This window comes from Planococcus citri, chromosome 4 (genome assembly GCF_950023065.1).
Source record: "Planococcus citri chromosome 4, ihPlaCitr1.1, whole genome shotgun sequence".
Taxonomy (NCBI): domain Eukaryota; kingdom Metazoa; phylum Arthropoda; class Insecta; order Hemiptera; family Pseudococcidae; genus Planococcus; species Planococcus citri.
Genome location: NC_088680.1, coordinates 62,753,700 through 62,772,649, shown reverse-complemented (window position 1 = coordinate 62,772,649; position 18,950 = coordinate 62,753,700). Strand labels below are relative to the sequence as shown.

The window sequence follows — 18,950 nt, the reverse complement described above, 5'->3', positions numbered from 1 at the left end:
TCGTCGTTTGGCAGTTTAATGCACGTGGATTACCTATAAAGATGAAGGTGCTCACCGTCTTGTTCCTCAACGTCTCGACTCTCGACGCCGACGACGAACGACCGTATAAACAATTCGATCGAGACTGAAATCTGCCCCAAATTTCCATCTTGTTGTGTATGGTACTGGTTTATACAACGTGATGCTGCGATGACGTATTCGGAGAGTGTATAAAGGAGAGATGAATACCTCAATATCATGTATGAGGCACATGGCACACGCTGTAGCTTTAAGTATATACGAGGATATGATTATTATTTAAGAATTATTTTGTATAGAATTCCTTGTAATAGGTACCTGCTACGTCGTCAGTAGTTCGAAGTGGAAGTTGTGATAAATTTATCAAGCTGAGATAAAATTTCATGGAGATTAACTCGATGTTTTTACAATTATCTGTAGACTAAAGACATGCCTAACTAACCTGTCGATCATCGTTTCTAGAGTTTTTTCTCATTCAAAAGTACTGGTTATCGTTGCACGTTGAACTACCTACCCGCATAAAGGATGAGAATTTTCATTTTAATCCACCACCTAGTGAATATATCAATGTGTAATTATAACCCTAGTAATTAGATACCATACTATATACCAGTGAAAGTAATATCGTTATGAATTCATTTTGCTAAAATATCTATCTTCTGGTATCTAATGGTTGATGGTCTGCTGTGTGTATTTTGGATTTCGCAATATTGCATGTTCTCATTGATAACGATCCTATCTTGCTCCTGCTCACCCATTGAGAACTTCCCAGCAGGGAAATATTCTCGAAATTGAATTAGGTAGTCGATCAATTCGCTCTGTCTTGTTTATTAATATTATGAGTTGAGGTATATTGATAAGATTTCTAGTGAAATAATCAAAGATAGTTGGTACTTTTATCGACTCTGATTATCTGGCAAAGATTTCGAAAACGTATAGTCGAGAAAACATCATTACTTTTTCTATGTGTAGGTTACATATGAATTCTCATGAACTGTAATGGCATTTGTAAGACCATTTAACCTATTTCAAACATCGCGATGTTTCTAAAAACATAATTTGCAAGATGATAATATAATGTACATATTTTTAATTCACTCGTAATACAAGTTTATAGGTATACTGCGTCTTGTTGAATTGATAAAATGAAAATCCTTGTCCTCCCTGTAAGTAAAAATTCATTTGAATTAATTAAGATTCTTCTAACTTTAAAAAATAGGTTTAGGTATGCATTTGGACAACTTTATTTTATGCTTTCTACCATTGGAAATACCAAATTTTGATTATTGTATTTCTTGCAAAATATAGGATTGAACAGGTCATGTATTTTATTAGGTTGGAAAAATTAGGAATCGAATGGTCGAGACTTTGAATCGAGTATTCTAGAATGTGAATTATTTGATCTATCGTACTCCTGATTGAAGTATTCGAATATAAAAAAAAAGATGGGGTACCTACTACCTACATGCTTATCAATTTTGTTTTTGAGATTATTTTCAGTGCTGAATTGAAGTCCACATTGGCTAAAAAATCAAGAGAGTTTGCTAGGTCATGAAATTTAAACATTCGCCCTTTGATTCTACCTCATGAATATGATTTTTGAACCTGCTAAATTTTTTTGATAATTTTGGAAATCAATTTTAAAAATTTGACTTGACTTTTCATATTTTTGCAATGAATTTATTTTGGAATCAGTCCTAAATAGGTAGGTACCTTAAGTAGGTATCTAAACTCACATAACATTTTTTGAACTGAACTAAACGAAAATAGATCGAATCAGCGTCCAAAAGTACAAACATCATCAGGCCAAATTTTACTAATTTTAGAAATTTTCAATTTCTGATGAATTTTTGAAAATTGAAATGTGATCCATTTACTTATTTACAGGCTCCACCTACTTCTGAAAAAAAATTCTAAAATTTCTTATGGCTTCATCCCCTGAAGTAATTAGTTTTCATATTAAAGAAATCTGAAAATTTCAGCATTTCAATTAAAAGTTGAGAAGCATTCAAAATTGAAAAAAAAAACAAAAAAAGATGAACTTATACGAGAAAGCTATCCTAAACCAGCTGAAAAATCTCTGAACTCGAATCTGAAAGCTGAGAAGCCTTCAAAGTTGAAAAAAAATATATAATTACGAAAAAGGAATCCCAAATAGTCAAACCAGCTGAAAAATTCCTGAACTCGAATCATGCTATGATCGAAAGAAGTAAGAACATACGTACAAAGATAACCCCACCAGCCAAAAAGCCAAAATTCTAGGAACTTCGAAGATGATTCTTCGATTTTTGGTAAATTTTTTAAAATCGAACTGGAGCTAAAAAAAAAAAAAAAAAGACAAAATATCAAAATCTCTCCTACTTGAGTTAGAAAGTTCTTTATTTTCGAGTCCTTTTCCCCGATAGATTGGAAATAATTTTATTTGTTTTAGTTCAAGGAACCTCGAGCAGATTTTAAATAATTTTAGAAGGTCCTGTAGCCTTCAGTGACATTTTTAGAATTCCAATTTTCAAAAAAAATCCCCCAAAATTTGTCCATAATTACCTACAGCTTGTGTAAACTTTATTGATGCTTACCTGATTAGCGACTTATTTGCCCAATTATACGTTATTTTTCCAAAATCAGTTTCTGCTGGTTCAAAACCAAGTAGGTACGAGTAATTCTTCTGTGATTTCTTTATTTATAATTTTAAAAGAGCCTAAAAAACCACTCCAATCGTTTCAACATGTTGAAAATGGGGCATAGAGTTAGTTTCGATTTTCTAACTTGATTGGTTGAAATTTTGTGGAAATTGGAACTTTTTTAAAAAACTGCTGAAGGCTCCAAAACATCCTGAAAATTACTCAAAAGAACTTTCAACCGATTTGAAGGATGAAAGATATTAGGGACCTATTACACCAAATTTTAGCATTTTAGCTCAATTAAGTAGATAAAGTCCCACCCCCTCTCCACTTCCAAAAATTCACCAAAAATGTAAATTAGCACCTGCAATTTTGTATTCTCATTCACACCAGGCATTGTCCGGTTTGGAAATTATTCTGGCAATTTGAGGTAGAAAAAATTTAATTTTAACTTATTGATGAATTTTTGGAAATCTAATCTTTGAGTCTAACTACTTGTATATATCTGAAGCAAAAAAAAAAAAAAAAAAAAGTCAAAAATCTTACTTATTCAATTGAACTAGAAAGCTGAAATGTGATATGCGCTCTATTTTCAAATCTACATCCCCAAAATCGATTGGCGGCAAGGGTTTGAGATTCTACATAACCAAGGGGGAGGCGAGGGTTTTACATTTCACATAACCAAGGGGGAAGATTGGGTTTGAGATTTTACATAACCAAGGGGGAAGCAAGGGTTTGAGATTCTACATAACCAAGGGGGAGGCAAGGGTTTGAGATTTGACATAACCACGGAGGTGGCAAGGTTTTGGGATTTTTTTGTTGAGTCGTTCTAACGTGGTTCAAAAAATTTTACATACCCAAGGGGGAGGGCAAGGTTTGAGATTTTACATAACCAAAGGGGGAAGGTTGGGTTTGAGAATATTTTGTTGAGTCGTTATAATGTGGTTTGAAAAATTTTACATAACCAAGGGGGAGGGAAGGGTTTTAGATTTCACATAACCAAGGGGGAAGCAAGGGTTGAGATTTTACATAACCAAGGGGGGAAGCAAGGGTTTGAGATTCTACATAACCAAGGGGGAAGATTGGGTTTGAGATTTTACATAACCAAGGGGGAAGCTAGGGTTTGAGATTCTACATAACCAAGGGGGAGGCAAGGGTTTGAGATTTTACATAACCAACGGTGAGGCAAGGGTTTGAGATTTTACATAGGTAACCAAAGGGGGAAGGTTGGGTTTGAGAATATTTTGTTGAGTCGTTATAATGTGGTTTGAAAAATTTTACATAACCAAGGGGGAGGGAAGGGTTTTGAGATTCTACATAACCAAGAGGGAGGCAAGGGTTTGAGATTTTACATAACCAAGGGAGAGGCAAGGGTTTGAGATTTTACATAACCATGGGGGAAGCAAGGGTTTGAGATTCTACATAACCAAGGGGGAGGCAAGGGCTTGAGATTCTACATAACCAAGGGGGAGGCAAGGGTTTGAGATTCTACATAACCAAAGGGGAGGCAAGGGTTTGAAATTTTTTTGTTTAGTTGTTCTAATGTGTGTTTCAAAAATTTTACATAACCAAGGGGGAGGCAAGGGTTTGAGATTTCACATAACCACGGAGGTGGCAAAGTTTTGAGATTTTTTTGTTGAGTCGTTCTAATGTGGTTCAAAAAATTTTACATACCCAAGGGGGAGGACAAGGTTTGAGATTTTACATAACCAAAGGGGGAAGGTTGGGTTTGAGAATATTTTGTTGAGTCGTTATAATGTGGTTTGAAAAATTTTACATAACCAAGGGGGAGGGAAGGGTTTTAGATTTCACATAACCAAGGGGGAAGCAAGGGTTGAGATTTTACATAACCAAGGGGGGAAGCAAGGGTTTGAGATTCTACATAACCAAGGGGGAAGATTGGGTTTGAGATTTTACATAACCAAGGGGGAAGCAAGGGTTTGAGATTCTACATAACCAAGGGGGAGGGAAGGGTTTTAGATTTCACATAACCAAGGGGGAAGCAAGGGTTTGATATTCTACATAACCAAGGGGGAAGATTGGGTTTGAGATTTTACATAACCAAGGGGGAAGCAAGGGTTTGAGATTCTACATAACCAAGAGGGAGGCAAGGGTTTGAGATTTTACATAACCAAGGGAGAGGCAAGGGTTTGGGATTTTACATAACCAAGGGGGAAGCAAGGGTTTGAGATTCTACATAACCAAGGGGTGGCAAGGGTTTGAGATTTTACATAACCAAGGGTGAGGCAAGGGTTTGAGATTTTACATAACCAAAGGGGGAGGGTTGGGTTTGAGAATATTTTGTTGAGTCGTTATAATGTGGTTTGAAAAATTTTACCTAACCAAGGGGGAGGGAAGGGTTTTAGATTTCACATAACCAAGGCGGAAGCAAGGGTTTGATATTCTACATAACCAAGGGGGAGGCAAGGGTTTGAGATTTTACATAACCAAGGGGGAAGATTGGGTTTGAGATTTTACACAACCAAGGGGGAAGCAAGGGTTTGAGATTCTTCATAACCAAGAGGGAGGCAAGGGTTTGAGATTCTACATAACCAAGGGTGAGGCAAGGAATTGAGATTTTAGATAACCAAGGGTGAGGCAAGGGTTTGAGATTTTACATAACCAAGGGGGAAGCAAGGGTTTGAGATTCTACATAACCAAGGGGGAGGCGAGGGTTTGAGATTTTACATAACCAAGGGGAGGCAAGGGTTTGAGATTCTTTTGTGGAGTTGTTCTAATGTGGTTCAAAAAATTTTACATACCCAAGGGGGAGGGCAAGGTTTGAGATTTTACATAACCAAAAGGGGAAGGTTGGGTTTGAGAATATTTTGTTGAGTCATTATAATGTGGTTTGAAAAATTTTACATAACCAAGGGGGAGGGAAGGGTTTTAGATTTCACATAACCAAGGGGGAAGCAAGGGTTGAGATTTTACACAACCAAGGGGGAAGCCAGGGTTTGAGATTCTACATAACCAAGGGGGAAGCAAGGGTTTGAGATTCTACATAACTAAGGGGGAGGCAAGGGTTTGAGATTTTACATAACCAAGGCCGAGGCAAGAGTTTGAGATTTTACATAACCAAGGGTGAGGCAAGGGTTTGAGATTTTACATAACCAAGGTGGAGGCAAGGGTTTGAGATTCGACATAACCAAAGGGGAGGCAAGGGTTTGAAATTTTTTTGTTTAGCTGTTCTAATGTTTGTTGAAAAATTTTACATCAACAAGGGGGAGTCAGGGGTTTGAGATTCTACATAACCAAAGGGTGGCAACCCAGTTGGGTGAAAATCTGCTCTTCTGCCAATAAATACGCGGTAAAGAGCAGTTTAATTTGCGTTTTATATTTCAACGCGACTTTAAACTGCTGCCATGCAGCAGATTTTACAGTTTTCAAGACCGCCCTTCAATTCACGGGCGTAATTTGAAGCGACTTTTTAGGTTGTGCACAGCAGAATAAAATTTCTGCTGATAAACACGCCACAAGAATATTTTGTAGCGTATTTTTATCGCTTAAAGCCGCTACGCTTCTAAATTATGTGGCGTATTTTTGCACGTTGAAAAAACAAGCCAAAAAATACGCTATGCAAATATTTCGTAGCGTATTTAATTCTGTATTTGCTGAAGCTACGCTTCTAAATTATGTGGCGTATTTTTGCACGTTGAAAAAACAAGCCAAAAAATACACTACGCAAATATTTCGTAGCGTATTTAATTCTGTATTTGCTGAAAAACGCGCGTAAATGTGGTATTTTGCGCGTGTGTTATAGGTTAGTATATAAATATTTGTTCTGTTCAACCAAGTTCCCTGGTGGAGTAGGTAGCAAGGAGTCCGCTTACAGATCCAGGGACCCAAGTTCGATCCTCGCTAGTGCCAAACATTTTTTTAAGAATATTGATCAATGGCAGATTTTTACGCGTAAATAAAATACGCGCCGATTTATGGGCAGAAAAGGCATTGGCGTGAAGTGTTAAATCTCCTGCCCATGTTTTTATGTTGCGTAAGAGCAGATTTTCACCCAACTGGGAAAGGTTTGAGATTCTACATAACCAAAGGGGGAGGCAAGGGTTTGAGATTCTACATAACCAAAGGGGAGGCAAGAGTTCGAAATTTTTTTGTTTAGGTGTTCTAATGTGTGTTGGAAAATTATACATAACCAAGGGAGAGGCACGGGTTTGAGATTCTACATAACCAAGGGGGAGGCAAGGGTTTTAGATTTCACATAACCAAGGGAGAGGATTGGGTTTGAGATTTTACATAACCAAGGGGGAAGCAAGAGTTTGAGATTCTACATAACCAAGGGGGAGGCCAGGGTTTGAAATTTTTTTGTTCAGGTGTTCTAATGTGTGTTGGAAAATTATACATAACCAAGGGAGAGGCAAGGGTTTGAGATTCTACATAACCAAGGGGGAGGCAAGGGTTTGAGATTCTACATAACCAAGAGGGAGCAAGGTTTTGAGATTTTTTTGTTGAGTCCTTCTAATGTGTTTCAAAAAATTTTACATACCCAAGGGGGAGGCAAGGGTTTGATATTTTACATAACGAAAGGGGAAAGTTTGGGTTTGAGAGTATTTTGTTGAGTCATTCTAATGATGTTTGAAAAATTTTACATAACCAAGGGGTAGTCAATGGTTTGAGATTTTACATAACCAAGGGGGAGGCAAGGGTTTGAGATTCTACATAACCAAGGGGGAGGCAAGGGTTTGAGATTTTACATAACCAAGGGGGAAGCAAGGGTTTGAGATTCTACACAACCAAAGGGGAGGCAAAGATTTGAGATTTTACATAACCAAGGGGGAGGCAAGGGTTTGAGATTCTACATAACCAAAGGGGAGGCAAGGGTTTGAAATTTTTTTGTTGAGTCGTTCTAATGTGGTTCAAAAAATTTTACATACTCAAGGGGGAGGCCAGGGTTTGAGATTTTACATAACCAAAGGGGGAAGGTTGGGTTTGAGAATATTTTGTTGAGTCGTTATATTGTGGTTTGAAAAATTTTACATAACCAAGGGGGATGGAAGGGTTTTAGATTTCACATAACCAAGGGGGAAGATTGGGTTTGAGATTTTACATAACAAAGGGGGAAGCAAGGGTTTGAGATTCTACATAACCAAGGGGGAGGCAAGGGTTTGAGATTCTACATAACCAAGGGGGAGGCAAGGGTTTGAGATTTTACATAACCAAAGGGGAGGCAAAGGTTTGAGATTTTACATAACCAAGGGGGAGGCAAGGGTTTGAGATTCTACATAACCAAAGGGGAGGCAAGGCTTTGAAATTTTTTTGTTGAGTCGTTCTAATGTGGTTCAAACAATTTTACATACTCAAGGGGGAGGCCAGGGTTTGAGATTTTACATAACCAAAGGGGGAAGGTTGGGTTTGAGAATGTTTTGTTGAGTCGTTATATTGTGGTTTGAAAAATTTTACATAACCAAGGTGGATGGAAGGGTTTTAGATTTCACATAACCAAGGGGGAAGATTGGGTTTGAGATTTTACATAACAAAGGGGGAAGCAAGGGTTTGAGATTCTACATAACCAAGGGGGAGGCAAGGGTTTGAGATTCTACATAACCAAGGGGGAGGCAAGGGTTTGAGATTCTACATAACCAAGGGGGAAGCAAGGGTTTGAGATTCTACACAACCAAAGGGGAGGCGAAGGTTTGAGATTTTACATAACCAAGGGGGAGGCAAGGGTTTGAGATTCTCCATAACCAAAGGGGAGGTATGGGTTTGAAATTTTTTTGTTTAGCTGCTGTAATGTGTGTTGAAAAATTTTACATAACCAAGGGGGAGTCAAGGGTTTGAGATTCTACATAACCAAGGGGGAAGCAAGGGTTTGAGATTCCAAGGGGGAGGCAAGGGCTTGAGATGTTTTTGTTGAGTCCTTCCAATGTGTTTCAATAAATTTTACATAACCAAGGGGGATGCAAGGGTTTTAGATTTCACGATTGGAAATGATTTTTAGCAGTTCGAGCAGTTCTGGAGCTTCCAGCACATTTTTGGAAGTTGAAATTTCCACAAAATTTTACCCATATTAATTTGTAAATCTGAAATTTACTTCATACCATATTTTCAACATGCTGCTGAATCGAAATTGTGGGCGATTCTTAGAATGTTCTGGAGCTTTCGACGACATTTCTGGTATTTAATTTTCTACATAGATAATCATTTAATCGACTTTCCCTTTGAGAACGTGATTGACGTTTGTTGGTGGTTTATTGATCAAATGCACACTACGTTTTAAAATTCAGTTTCTACCGGTTCAAAACACGTTATTTCTCATTCTCAGAAAACTTAAATGGTTTGAAAGCCACTGGAAATTGGAGCGTGAAGTGAATTTCAGCTTTCCAACTTCATTGACTGAGATTTTATGGAAATCTAAACTCTCCGGGAATCTTCAGAACGCTCCAGAATTGCTCATTCAAAACGACTCGAAACAATTTTCAATCAATTTGGAGCATTGAAAATAGGATACGTACCAAATTTCAGCTTTCTAGTTCAATTGGATGAAAATTTAATATTTTTTTTTCGCTTTTTTGACCCATTGATAAGTATTCAATTCAACAATTCACCAAAAATCTAATCTGAACTTTATCTCCAAAAATTTGGGTTTGTGGAGTTTTTTTTTTCATGCTCACTCGATCTAGCTTTGTTCAATTTGAAAATTTTGCTGCCAAAGGTAGCTGGTAGTTTTCAAGTTGATGACATCCCCCCCCCCAATATTTTCAATATCTGCGTCAGAATTCTTCCAAATAGGTAAGTAGGTACCTACCTTTTTTTTCAAGAAAAAATTCCCTTCCAGTCTTGAGAAAAATCGACCAAAATTTTCTCTCAATAAAAAACATTCCTGGTCTACCAACGCCATCTGTTAGCAGAATCAAAAAGCTGAAACTGGTTCGAGCGTCTATAGAGGTCAACACTGAGGAGCTCAGGGTCTCTAAACTACCCGGCTGGCTCCAAGGTGCTTGTGTAGATGTCACTAGAAAGCAACGGGAAACTACTAGTGGAAGCTCGAAACAATGTCGATTCCCCAGAATAATCGCAGTGGCAATAGGCATTCGCCTCGCCCTGTTAGGGTACCACAAAAATACGATTTCCAATGTCCTGTAAAGGACAAGGAACCACGACGACTCTGAAGAAAAATCAAAAATTTTGGAAAATATTTTTGAATTTTTTTCATGTTATTGGAAGGCTGCTTTCAAACAGTTCGAATTTATATTTGTCGAAGCAATGGAGGCCTCTCGTAGGAAACAATACGTATGCCAATTTATTAGACGAATCTTGACCCAGAAGTTGAAAATATGTTTCTTCCGGAGGAGGGGGGGGGGGTTATCTGGAAGATTTCCAAAGCAGAAATTGAAAATTTTTTGAAAGCATTATTTTATTACATTATTTTATTTTTTTTCCTGGATTTTAAGGCTAGTAACAGAGAAGGTATCTAATTATTTTTCAATAAATCCATCAATTTGGTAGTGGGATGAACCCCCTCCCCCCAAAAACGGTCAATTTCTCATGAAAATTCATAATTAAATTTTTATGAAATTAGTAAGCTTCCCTAAATGGATACTTGGGGTACTTCTAAATGAATTTTACACCCGAAAATCCCCCCTCCATTCAACTTCTTTTCGGCAACAAAGGCCAAAAAACGCCTTTTCGGAAGAAAATTTATAATTCAATGTTTTTTGAATGAAAAATGTTGGTTTCTACTCAAAATAATTATAGACAAAACATAGATTCTATTTGTGTACCTAAATTGTTTCAAAATTTCGACGTTAGATTTACAGTTGAGCCTACTTCAGCCATCATTTGAATGGGTGGAGGTGATTTTTGCCCCAAAATGGATTTTTTATGGGGGGGGGGGGGTGCTCAATCAACCCACATTCCTTTTTTCGATCAATCCACTTTTCTCTCCCTTCTTTCTGTACTTTTGTACTATTTGAACCTTCTTCAGATTTTTGAATTTTTAACCTTCAAAAAAATAAAACCGACAGAAACAAGTGTCAAAGTCCATCTGAGAAGTCACAAAGAGTCAATTTTTGTTTGCGAGTGTAAAATTTTATTTTGACCCTTTCTATGCTAATTTTTCCAAAGTTATGATAATCCAAAATTTTTCTGAAGGCTTCAGAATGGTTCAGAATCACTACATCACTACTGATCGATTCTGCGGAAGTAAAATATGAGCTAGAAGGCAAATTCAGATTTCTATCTCAAGTTGATCAAATTCAGATTTTTTTTATGGTAAATAAACCAAACTTGAATTGTCAAAAATTCTTGAAAAATCAAAAAATGAATCTCAGCAGCTGAAATTTTGATTAATGGTGTCTTTGAATGCTTTCTCAATTTTATATGAAGTCTAGTCTAAAAATTTTCTACCTCTTGAAGAACTACCCAGTGACCAATTACTATTCGAAATTTGCCAATTTTTGATTTAAATATAGGTAATTGTTTTATCCATTTTTATTTCCAGATCCTATTCCTCATCTGCTCCCACCTTTCAAACGGACAACACTATGACGAAAAATCACCCGAGGGTAGTTTCTTCTTGGACTCTCCATTGGACGAAAACCCACCCGAAGACGATCACCGATACGACGAACTAATGGAACGTTTATTCAACGGAACACCGCCACCGATTAATCTAACCTACGAACCCGGCCCTTACGATAAATTTATTTTCGATCCAAACGACGACGAGAACATGTCCGATACGTACCGATCCCTATTAAAACTCTACTTCCATCACATCTTGAACGAAACGTCGAATTACGCCGATGTAGGCCTCGAAGAAGAAATGTTCTGGAAAATGTTCAAACTGACGGCAGCCTTCCTAAAATACCAGCATCATTTGCACGGAAACGACACCCTGGTACCTGACGAGCAAAACCAAACGCATATTTACAATAGTAGCGAAATAGACACGGAAACCTTTTTGAAAGATATGCTTCATTATTATCAAGGATTAGCGAACAAATCGAACGAGTCCAATATGACCCAAGTAACGAGAAAACCTCACGTATCTTTAACCTCGCGAGTAAAGGGTAAAGTTTCATTGATTTGGAGCAAAGGTGCGAATCGTTTTTCCAGTTGGTGGAATAGCACGAAAATGTGCAGTGTAAGTGCCAGACAAGGTATTCGAAATGTCACCAGGATTGGTGCCAAGATTGTCAAAAGCATTTTCAACAAAGTGACCGGGTTTTTCTCCAGTGTTCCACCTAGTGTGATATCGGTTCAATATGTTTAGAGATTCGTGATGATGATGACCTAGGTAATGGTGATTAAAGGTTTATAAAAGTGCAAAAAACATGGACGAATTACACGAAAATCTGATGGGGTACGATTGTGTTTCGCGTGTATGGAATTAATTATGTAATTAAATAATGCTAATTAATATGCATAATGTGATGTAGGTATTAGGTAACTAGGTACCTATACCTAGTGCCTATAAAATGTAATTTATATTGCCTGGGTAAATATTTTATAATACATCCCTAATCAGATACGTAGTGGTTATGGTTAATTAAAATGTGGACTAAGTATACTTTATTTTTTGATAATGATCTGTATAGTTAATTTCGAATAATCGTAGCTTAAATTTAATTTATTACTATTTTCTCTGTCGATGTGGTTTAATTAAATTAGGCACCTGTTTGAAAATTTAGGATCAATAAACTGAATGATTTTTTTGTGTACAAATAGTTATTGTTCGCTTTTTTTTTATTTTTTAAAAATATTGCGGAGTCTTATTTAAGAAAAAAAAAGAAAACGAATAGTCCAGCATATGACAATGCCCCCACCATCGATCCTCTGGCACAACTTTTTCTTCAAGTGGACATCCTAGGGGACATTTTAATGCAAACTTGCCAAAAAAAAAAGTTGGTCTTACTAACAAAAGGGTGGCAATTTTGATTGACAGGTCAGCCGAAATTTGCAGATTTTTCTTTCCAGTGTACAACTTGCACAAAATTTTCTGAATTGGACAAAGCTAGATTGAAAAAGCATGCAAAAATTTATCACCAGCCACGATTTCAAGTGGTGAAATGTACTTTTCGATTTTTGGTGAATTTTTGAAAATCAAATTTCAAGCCAAAATTGAGGAAAAAAATCAAAAATTTTACCAAATCGACTTGAAAATCTGAAATTTGGGATATATCCTGTTTTCGACCTGCCAAACCGATTGGAAACGGTTTTGAGCAGTTTTGAGTATTTCTGGAGCCTCCAGTAGATTCTTGAAACCAGAAATTTCCACAAAATGTCATCAACTTGAGTTGTAAAGTCGATATTCATTCTGTAAACTAATTTCAATACGTCATGAAGTCGACTGCAGGTAGATTTCAAGTCGTTTTGGAACTTCCAGAACTTTTTGGGAATTATTGGAGGCTCCAGCAGATTTTTCAATGCTCGAAATTTCCATAAAATTTTACCAAACAGAGCTGGAAATTCAAAATTTAGTCGACCGCATGTGGGTTCAAGTCATTCTGGAGCCTCCAGCAATTTTTTGAAAATACCGGGAGCTTCCAGCAGATTTTTGAAACCAGAAATTCCCACGAAATTTCATTAAATGGAGCTTGAAAGCCAAAATTCTTCAACAGGCTACGAAGTTGACTTCAGGTGTTTGAAATCGAACCGTTATGAGCATTTCTGGAGCCTCCAGTCGATTTTTGAAATTTGAAATTTCAACAAAATTTTGTCAAATTGAGTTGGAAATCCGAAATTCACGCTGCACTCCAACTTGAACACGTTATTAAGTCAACTGCAGGTAAATTTCAAGTCGTTTTGGAGTCTCCAGCAAGTTTTTGGAAGTTACTGAAGCCTCCAGCAAATTTTTGAAACTTGAAATTTCATCGAAATGGAGTTATATTTACACGTAAAGCCGCAATTCACTCTGATGTACCTTGTTTCAGACATCCTAATTGCATGGAAACGGTTTCAAATCGTTTTGAACAGTTCATGGAGCCTCCAGTAGATTTTTGAAACTTGAAATTTTGTAAAATTTCATCAACTTGAGTTGGAAAGCCTATATTCATTCTGTATAAACTAATTTAAATACGTCATGAAGTCGACTGCAGGTAGATTTCAAGTCGTTTTGGAGCTTCCAGCGACTTTTTGGAAATTATTGGCGCCTCCAGCAGATTTTTCAATGCTCGAAATTTCCATAAAATTTTACCCAAACAGAGCTGGAAATTCGAATTTTACTGTGCACTCCAATTTAACACGCTGAGTCGACTGCATGTGGGTTCAAGTCATTCTGGAGCCTCCAGCAGTTTTTTGAAAATACCTAGAGCCTCCAGCAGATTTTTGAAACTGGAAATTTATACAAAATTTCATCAAATGGAGTTTGAAAACGACATTTCTTTAATAGGCTATGAAGTCGACTGCAGGTGATTTCAAATCGAACCGTTTTGAGCATTTCTGGAGTCTCCAGTAGATTTTTGAAACTTGAAATTTCCACAAAATTTTATCAAATTGAGTTGGAAATCCGAAATTTACGCTGCACTCCAACTTGAACACGTTATTAAGTCAACTGCAGGTAAATTTCAAGTCGTTTTGGAGCCTCCAGCAAGTTTTTGAAAGTTACTGGAGCCTCCAGCAAATTTTTGAAACTTGAAATTTTCACAAAATTTCATCAAAATGGAATTATACACGTGAATAAGCCGAAATTCACTCGGCAAACTAGTTTCAATAAGCTATGAAGTCGACTGCAGGTGGATTTTAAGTCGTTTTGAAGCTTCCAGTTACTTTTTAGACCTTCGTGGACGATAAGGTACTCGTTATTTTTTTCAAAATTGGTGTATTACAGTTGAAACATATTTTTTCCCACCAATTTCATACTTCTTTGAAAATTGTGAAAATTTCAAGTTTCAAAAATCTACTGGAGGCTCCAGGACTGCTCAAAACGAGTTAAAATTGTTTCCAATCGGTATGGCAGGTCGAAAATAGGGTATATCCCAAATTTCAGCTTTCTGAGTCAATATGGTGAAATTTTGATTTTTTTTCTCATTTTTTTGGTGTAAATTTGATTTTTTTAAATTTACCAAAAATTTAAAAATACACCTTTTCAGTTGAAATTTTGGCTAGGTAGTGATAAATTTTTGCATGCTTTTTAGATCTAGATCTGTCCAGTTCATAAAATTTCATGCGAGGGAGAAACTGAAACTAAAACTGAAACTAGAACTGGAATGAGGAAAACTTAAACTGAAAACTGAAAATTTGAATTGAAAAAAATAAAACTGAAACTAAAAGCTGAAAACATGAGCTGAAAAAAATAAAACTGAAACTGAAACTAAAAACTAAAAACTTGAACTGAAATGTAAAAGTTTTGCCATCAGTGGGGCTGACCTGTCAATCAAAATGGCCGCCATTTTTTGTTAGTGAGACCAATTTTCTTAGGAAAGTTGGCTTTAAAATATTCTTTAGGATGTCCCCTTTGAAAAGAGAACTGTCCCAGAAGATCGACGAGGGGGGGTGAAGCAATTATTCCTATTATCATATGCTGGACTATAAAAGTTCAGATTTGAAATTAGAGATATGAAAGCTCAGCAAACTACAGGTCACTCGAATTATTTTTTTTCAAAATTTGAAGATTTATATTGTAAAGCCTACGAGGGCTTGTATTAAAAATGGTAAGTGCGAATCGCTGACATCAATACCCTTGAAAACCCAGCAAATCACAGGTCACACCATTTTTTGGAAATTCGATGGCCCATTGCGGAAGCTGAGGAGCTCATTTGGGGAAAATGTGTCGAAATTTGAAATCACCACTGTCGAAAATTTGGCAAACAATTATGTCACACGAATTTCAATTTTTTTTTGAATTTGAACGAAATTTCGAGGCTGCAAAACCCCTAAATCGAAACATATTCAGATTTATTTTACGATGAAAAAATGTACACGATGAATTTTTAAAAAAATTTTTGACATGGATTTGAAAATTTATCGAGCCTTTGCAAAAAATTCAGCTTTGAACTTTGAACATTTTTGAGAAATAATTTCGAGTCCCTTTTCGATGGTCTTCAAAACTGTGATCAACTTGAATGGGTTTAATTTCGCAGGATTTCAAATTTGAGTACCTAGGTACCTAGACCTACCTATTGAAACGAAAAATATGCAGTTGTGCAAAAACATTGGCATTCGATTTTTCTCTGAACCTCTCGAGGCCTCGAAGGAGTCCAGGAATAAAGTAATGATCGTATTATAATCCGTGCATCCAGTAGGACAAACTCATAAAAAATTATTGCTTTGTGAGTGAAATTATCGGAAGACCTAAAACAAAAAATAGTTTGTATTGGTGTGTAATTTGTTTGATGATGAAAATAAATGCTCCTACAAACGTGTGAATGGCAATCTATTCGACATGAAAATGGAAACCAACGATCCTATCTTCAATTATAAGAACTAGAAACCCGTCGCGACATTATCATGTTTTTTTTTTGTTTTTTTTTGTAGGTACGCATTTGATTATTTTGGTGAAAATGTATTGATTAAAAAAAAAAACTTTCTGGAGAGAGAGAGAGCTAATCTTTGTGCAGTAGAACTTCAATTTCTTACCATAATTTTTAATTATTATATCATCCAAAGAACTATGTTTTTTCGGTACAGATTACCTCAAATTGCATAAAAATTAAATTCTCCGAGATCTCTAAGAAAGAGAATTTCGGATTTTTTATCAAAACGTAAAAAAATTAATTTAAACGCGGTTAACTTTTTGTTGTTTTGATTTTTTTTTTTAAGAAAAGAAAAAAAAAGTTGAAAACTTGAGTTTATTTTGAGAAACCAAAAAAGATGCCAATTTTCAATCATTTCAATGAGGTTATAAACTTTCAGGAACACTACATTTTGGAATGTTTATTTAGATTTTTTTCTTTCTCGCCTTTATCCAAAAATTTATGAGTTTTTCAATTTTTTTATTTTTGAACAGGTTTTGAAATTCGGAATTTTTGATCAAAACGTAAGAAATTAAATTTAATTACGAATCTGATGCATTATTTGTAAAAACAGCGAGAGAGAAGGCGAGATGTTATTTTCGGATTTCGGATTTCATTTTTAGGTTTCAATTCTTCCAAAGATGAATGGTTTCAAATTCAATTTTATTTTCAGTTTTTGATTTTTGTTTTCATAGTTTTCGGTTTCATTTTTTTTAGCTTTTGATTTTATTTTAGAGTTTTAAATTTTACTTTCGTTTATTGATTATATATTTTTAGTTTTTCATCTAAGTATACATACTTTTCAAAATCTACAGTTTCTTTTTCGAGTTCGTACCTATTTTATTTCAAAATTTCCATTTAATTTTGAGGTTTTTTATTGCATTAATAATTTTTCATTTATTTTTCAGTTTTTCATTTATTTTTCAGTTTTTCATTTTACTGTCGGAGATGTTCGCTTTAAGGAACGTTGATTTTCGTTTACTACATAATTCTCGGTCGTTTCTAAAAAAAAAATTGTCTAAAATTATACGTTGATTTTTCAAATAAGTAAGGTTGTTTGGATTTCAGTTAACGACTTCCTTTTTATTTACTTTCAGAACATCATCCTGTAAAAAATTTATCCTAATGAAATATTTTTGAAAAGCTGAAAAAAAGTAATTGAAAAATGTTGATATTAAAAATCAGTGCAGCGTTTCTAAAATCATTGATTTACGCTTTATTTAGGTACTCTTCTTTTTATTCTCATGTAGAATAGACGAGGGGCATGTCAATTTCAACTCAATTTTGTAAAAGCTACCTGATTTCACGAGGACAACGATGAAATTATTCACTTTGAAATTAAATTGGGTCTTCATTTATGTATTTTTGTAATTCAATCATCATTGTCTCAAATTTCTAGTCTTTTGTTTAATGGACAGCAATAGTCCACATTTTTAATGGCAAACGTGCATTTTTTGAATAACCCTCAGCAGATTTTTTTTGTTCCAGTTTTCATTCTTCTACTATTTTTCCCGATCAATTCATTTGCATTCTGAATATCTGGGTATTTTATTTTATTAGCAAGTAAAGTAGAACATTAGATTAAAAAAATTGGGCTTGGTTCTGTTTACAATGGTGTGAAAGTGGCAACGCAGTATCGGATATTTGTCAGCGTTGGAATTAGGGTTCTATTTTTATAGGTATTGCCACATGGCCACATGTCACCTAGTTCAAGTAAAGTCAAAGCGCACAACGTTATTCAACTACATTACGATGGATCAAGGAAGAAAAAAACTTAAAATTCAAAGAAGTTAGAAGTAGCAGTGAAATGTTTTTTATTGTAAAATTGCTTCGGATACCATTTTAATCACTTGTTCGCGAAAAAAAAGAAAGAAATGTGACGTTCGTACAATTTTATCGGAGTGAATTTGTCGTACCTACCTATTTGTTTGAAATTTCATATATTATTTAAAGTCCCTCTCAATACTTATGCTAATTTTAAAATTCTTCTGATTGACATCTAAAAAAATTTTTTTCAATACAACCGGTTGGTGAGTACGAAATACCCACTGATATTGGTGGAAATATTATTAATCGTATATGAATAAAGGCAGTGTGTATTTTTAGGTCTCAAAAATTTCCATCCTCGCTCGGTCGCTCCACATTTACACTTGAAAAAAACTTTGGCATCGAATAAACCATGCTGTCAAATTTTGAGTTCAAATGATCTAGGTATTCATTTAGGAAAGAAAAAAACATATAAAAAAACATCTGACTAGACTTTCGAGGCCAAATATGAAGAATTCAAGAATTTTGTTCCATGTTTTCATAAATCAGCGGCAGCGTCTTGCAGATCAACGTCTCTCAAAATGGCGTCTCGTGGATTAGCGTAGACCGGATTTTGGTCCTGAAAATATTGTATAGAACATGTCAAAATGACAATATTATTGTTGAATTTTCCTCCCATGGTACCTACCGAAAATTATACTTTGAATAGTGACAAAATTAGGATAAGTATAGGTAATTGAGCAAATCTTTGCGAAAATTGATTCCAAATATCTTGTGGGAATGTCATAAAAGCTGTTGAAATTGGCTGGCAATCACGTATAAATTGTAAAAAAAGGGACAGGAGATCGCCAAAATTCTTAGTTATGAAAATTAATTCTGCAAAATTACGAAAAATAGATCAAATAGGTATTGAGATGAAATGAAATGAAATGGTGAAAAAAATCGCATAAGGGAATCACAAAAATCGTGAAATTATCAAAGGAATAACTTAAAAATTACAAAAAATTGATAGAATTTCAGTAACAGAATTTGTCTTTAACTCTGAAGATTTGAAAAATCCTAAAATGATAGCATTTTTTCATTACCTACTTTCTTAGTGATCAACGCGAAAAATTCTATGAATGCCCTTATCAAA

General features: G+C 35.4%; 1 protein-coding gene across 1 annotated transcript; it reads left to right on the top strand.

Moving 5' to 3' along the window:
- The first annotated feature begins 955 nt into the window (after positions 1-955).
- Positions 956-12,322, top strand: LOC135843578 (uncharacterized). The gene is made up of 2 exons (XM_065361508.1): positions 956-1,184; positions 11,095-12,322. Exons 1-2 carry the CDS (start codon positions 1,164-1,166, stop codon positions 11,866-11,868), a joined length of 795 nt encoding a protein of 264 aa, XP_065217580.1. The 5' UTR covers positions 956-1,163; the 3' UTR covers positions 11,869-12,322.
- Positions 12,323-18,950: the final 6,628 nt, after the last annotated feature.

Excerpts from the sequence above, each read along its gene's own strand:
- LOC135843578 (XM_065361508.1), top strand. The coding sequence starts at position 1,164 with ATGAAAATCCTTGTCCTCCCT. Across the intron at positions 1,185-11,094 it reads TGAAAATCCTTGTCCTCCCT|ATCCTATTCCTCATCTGCTC; the intron begins GTAAGTAAAAAT and ends TTTTATTTCCAG.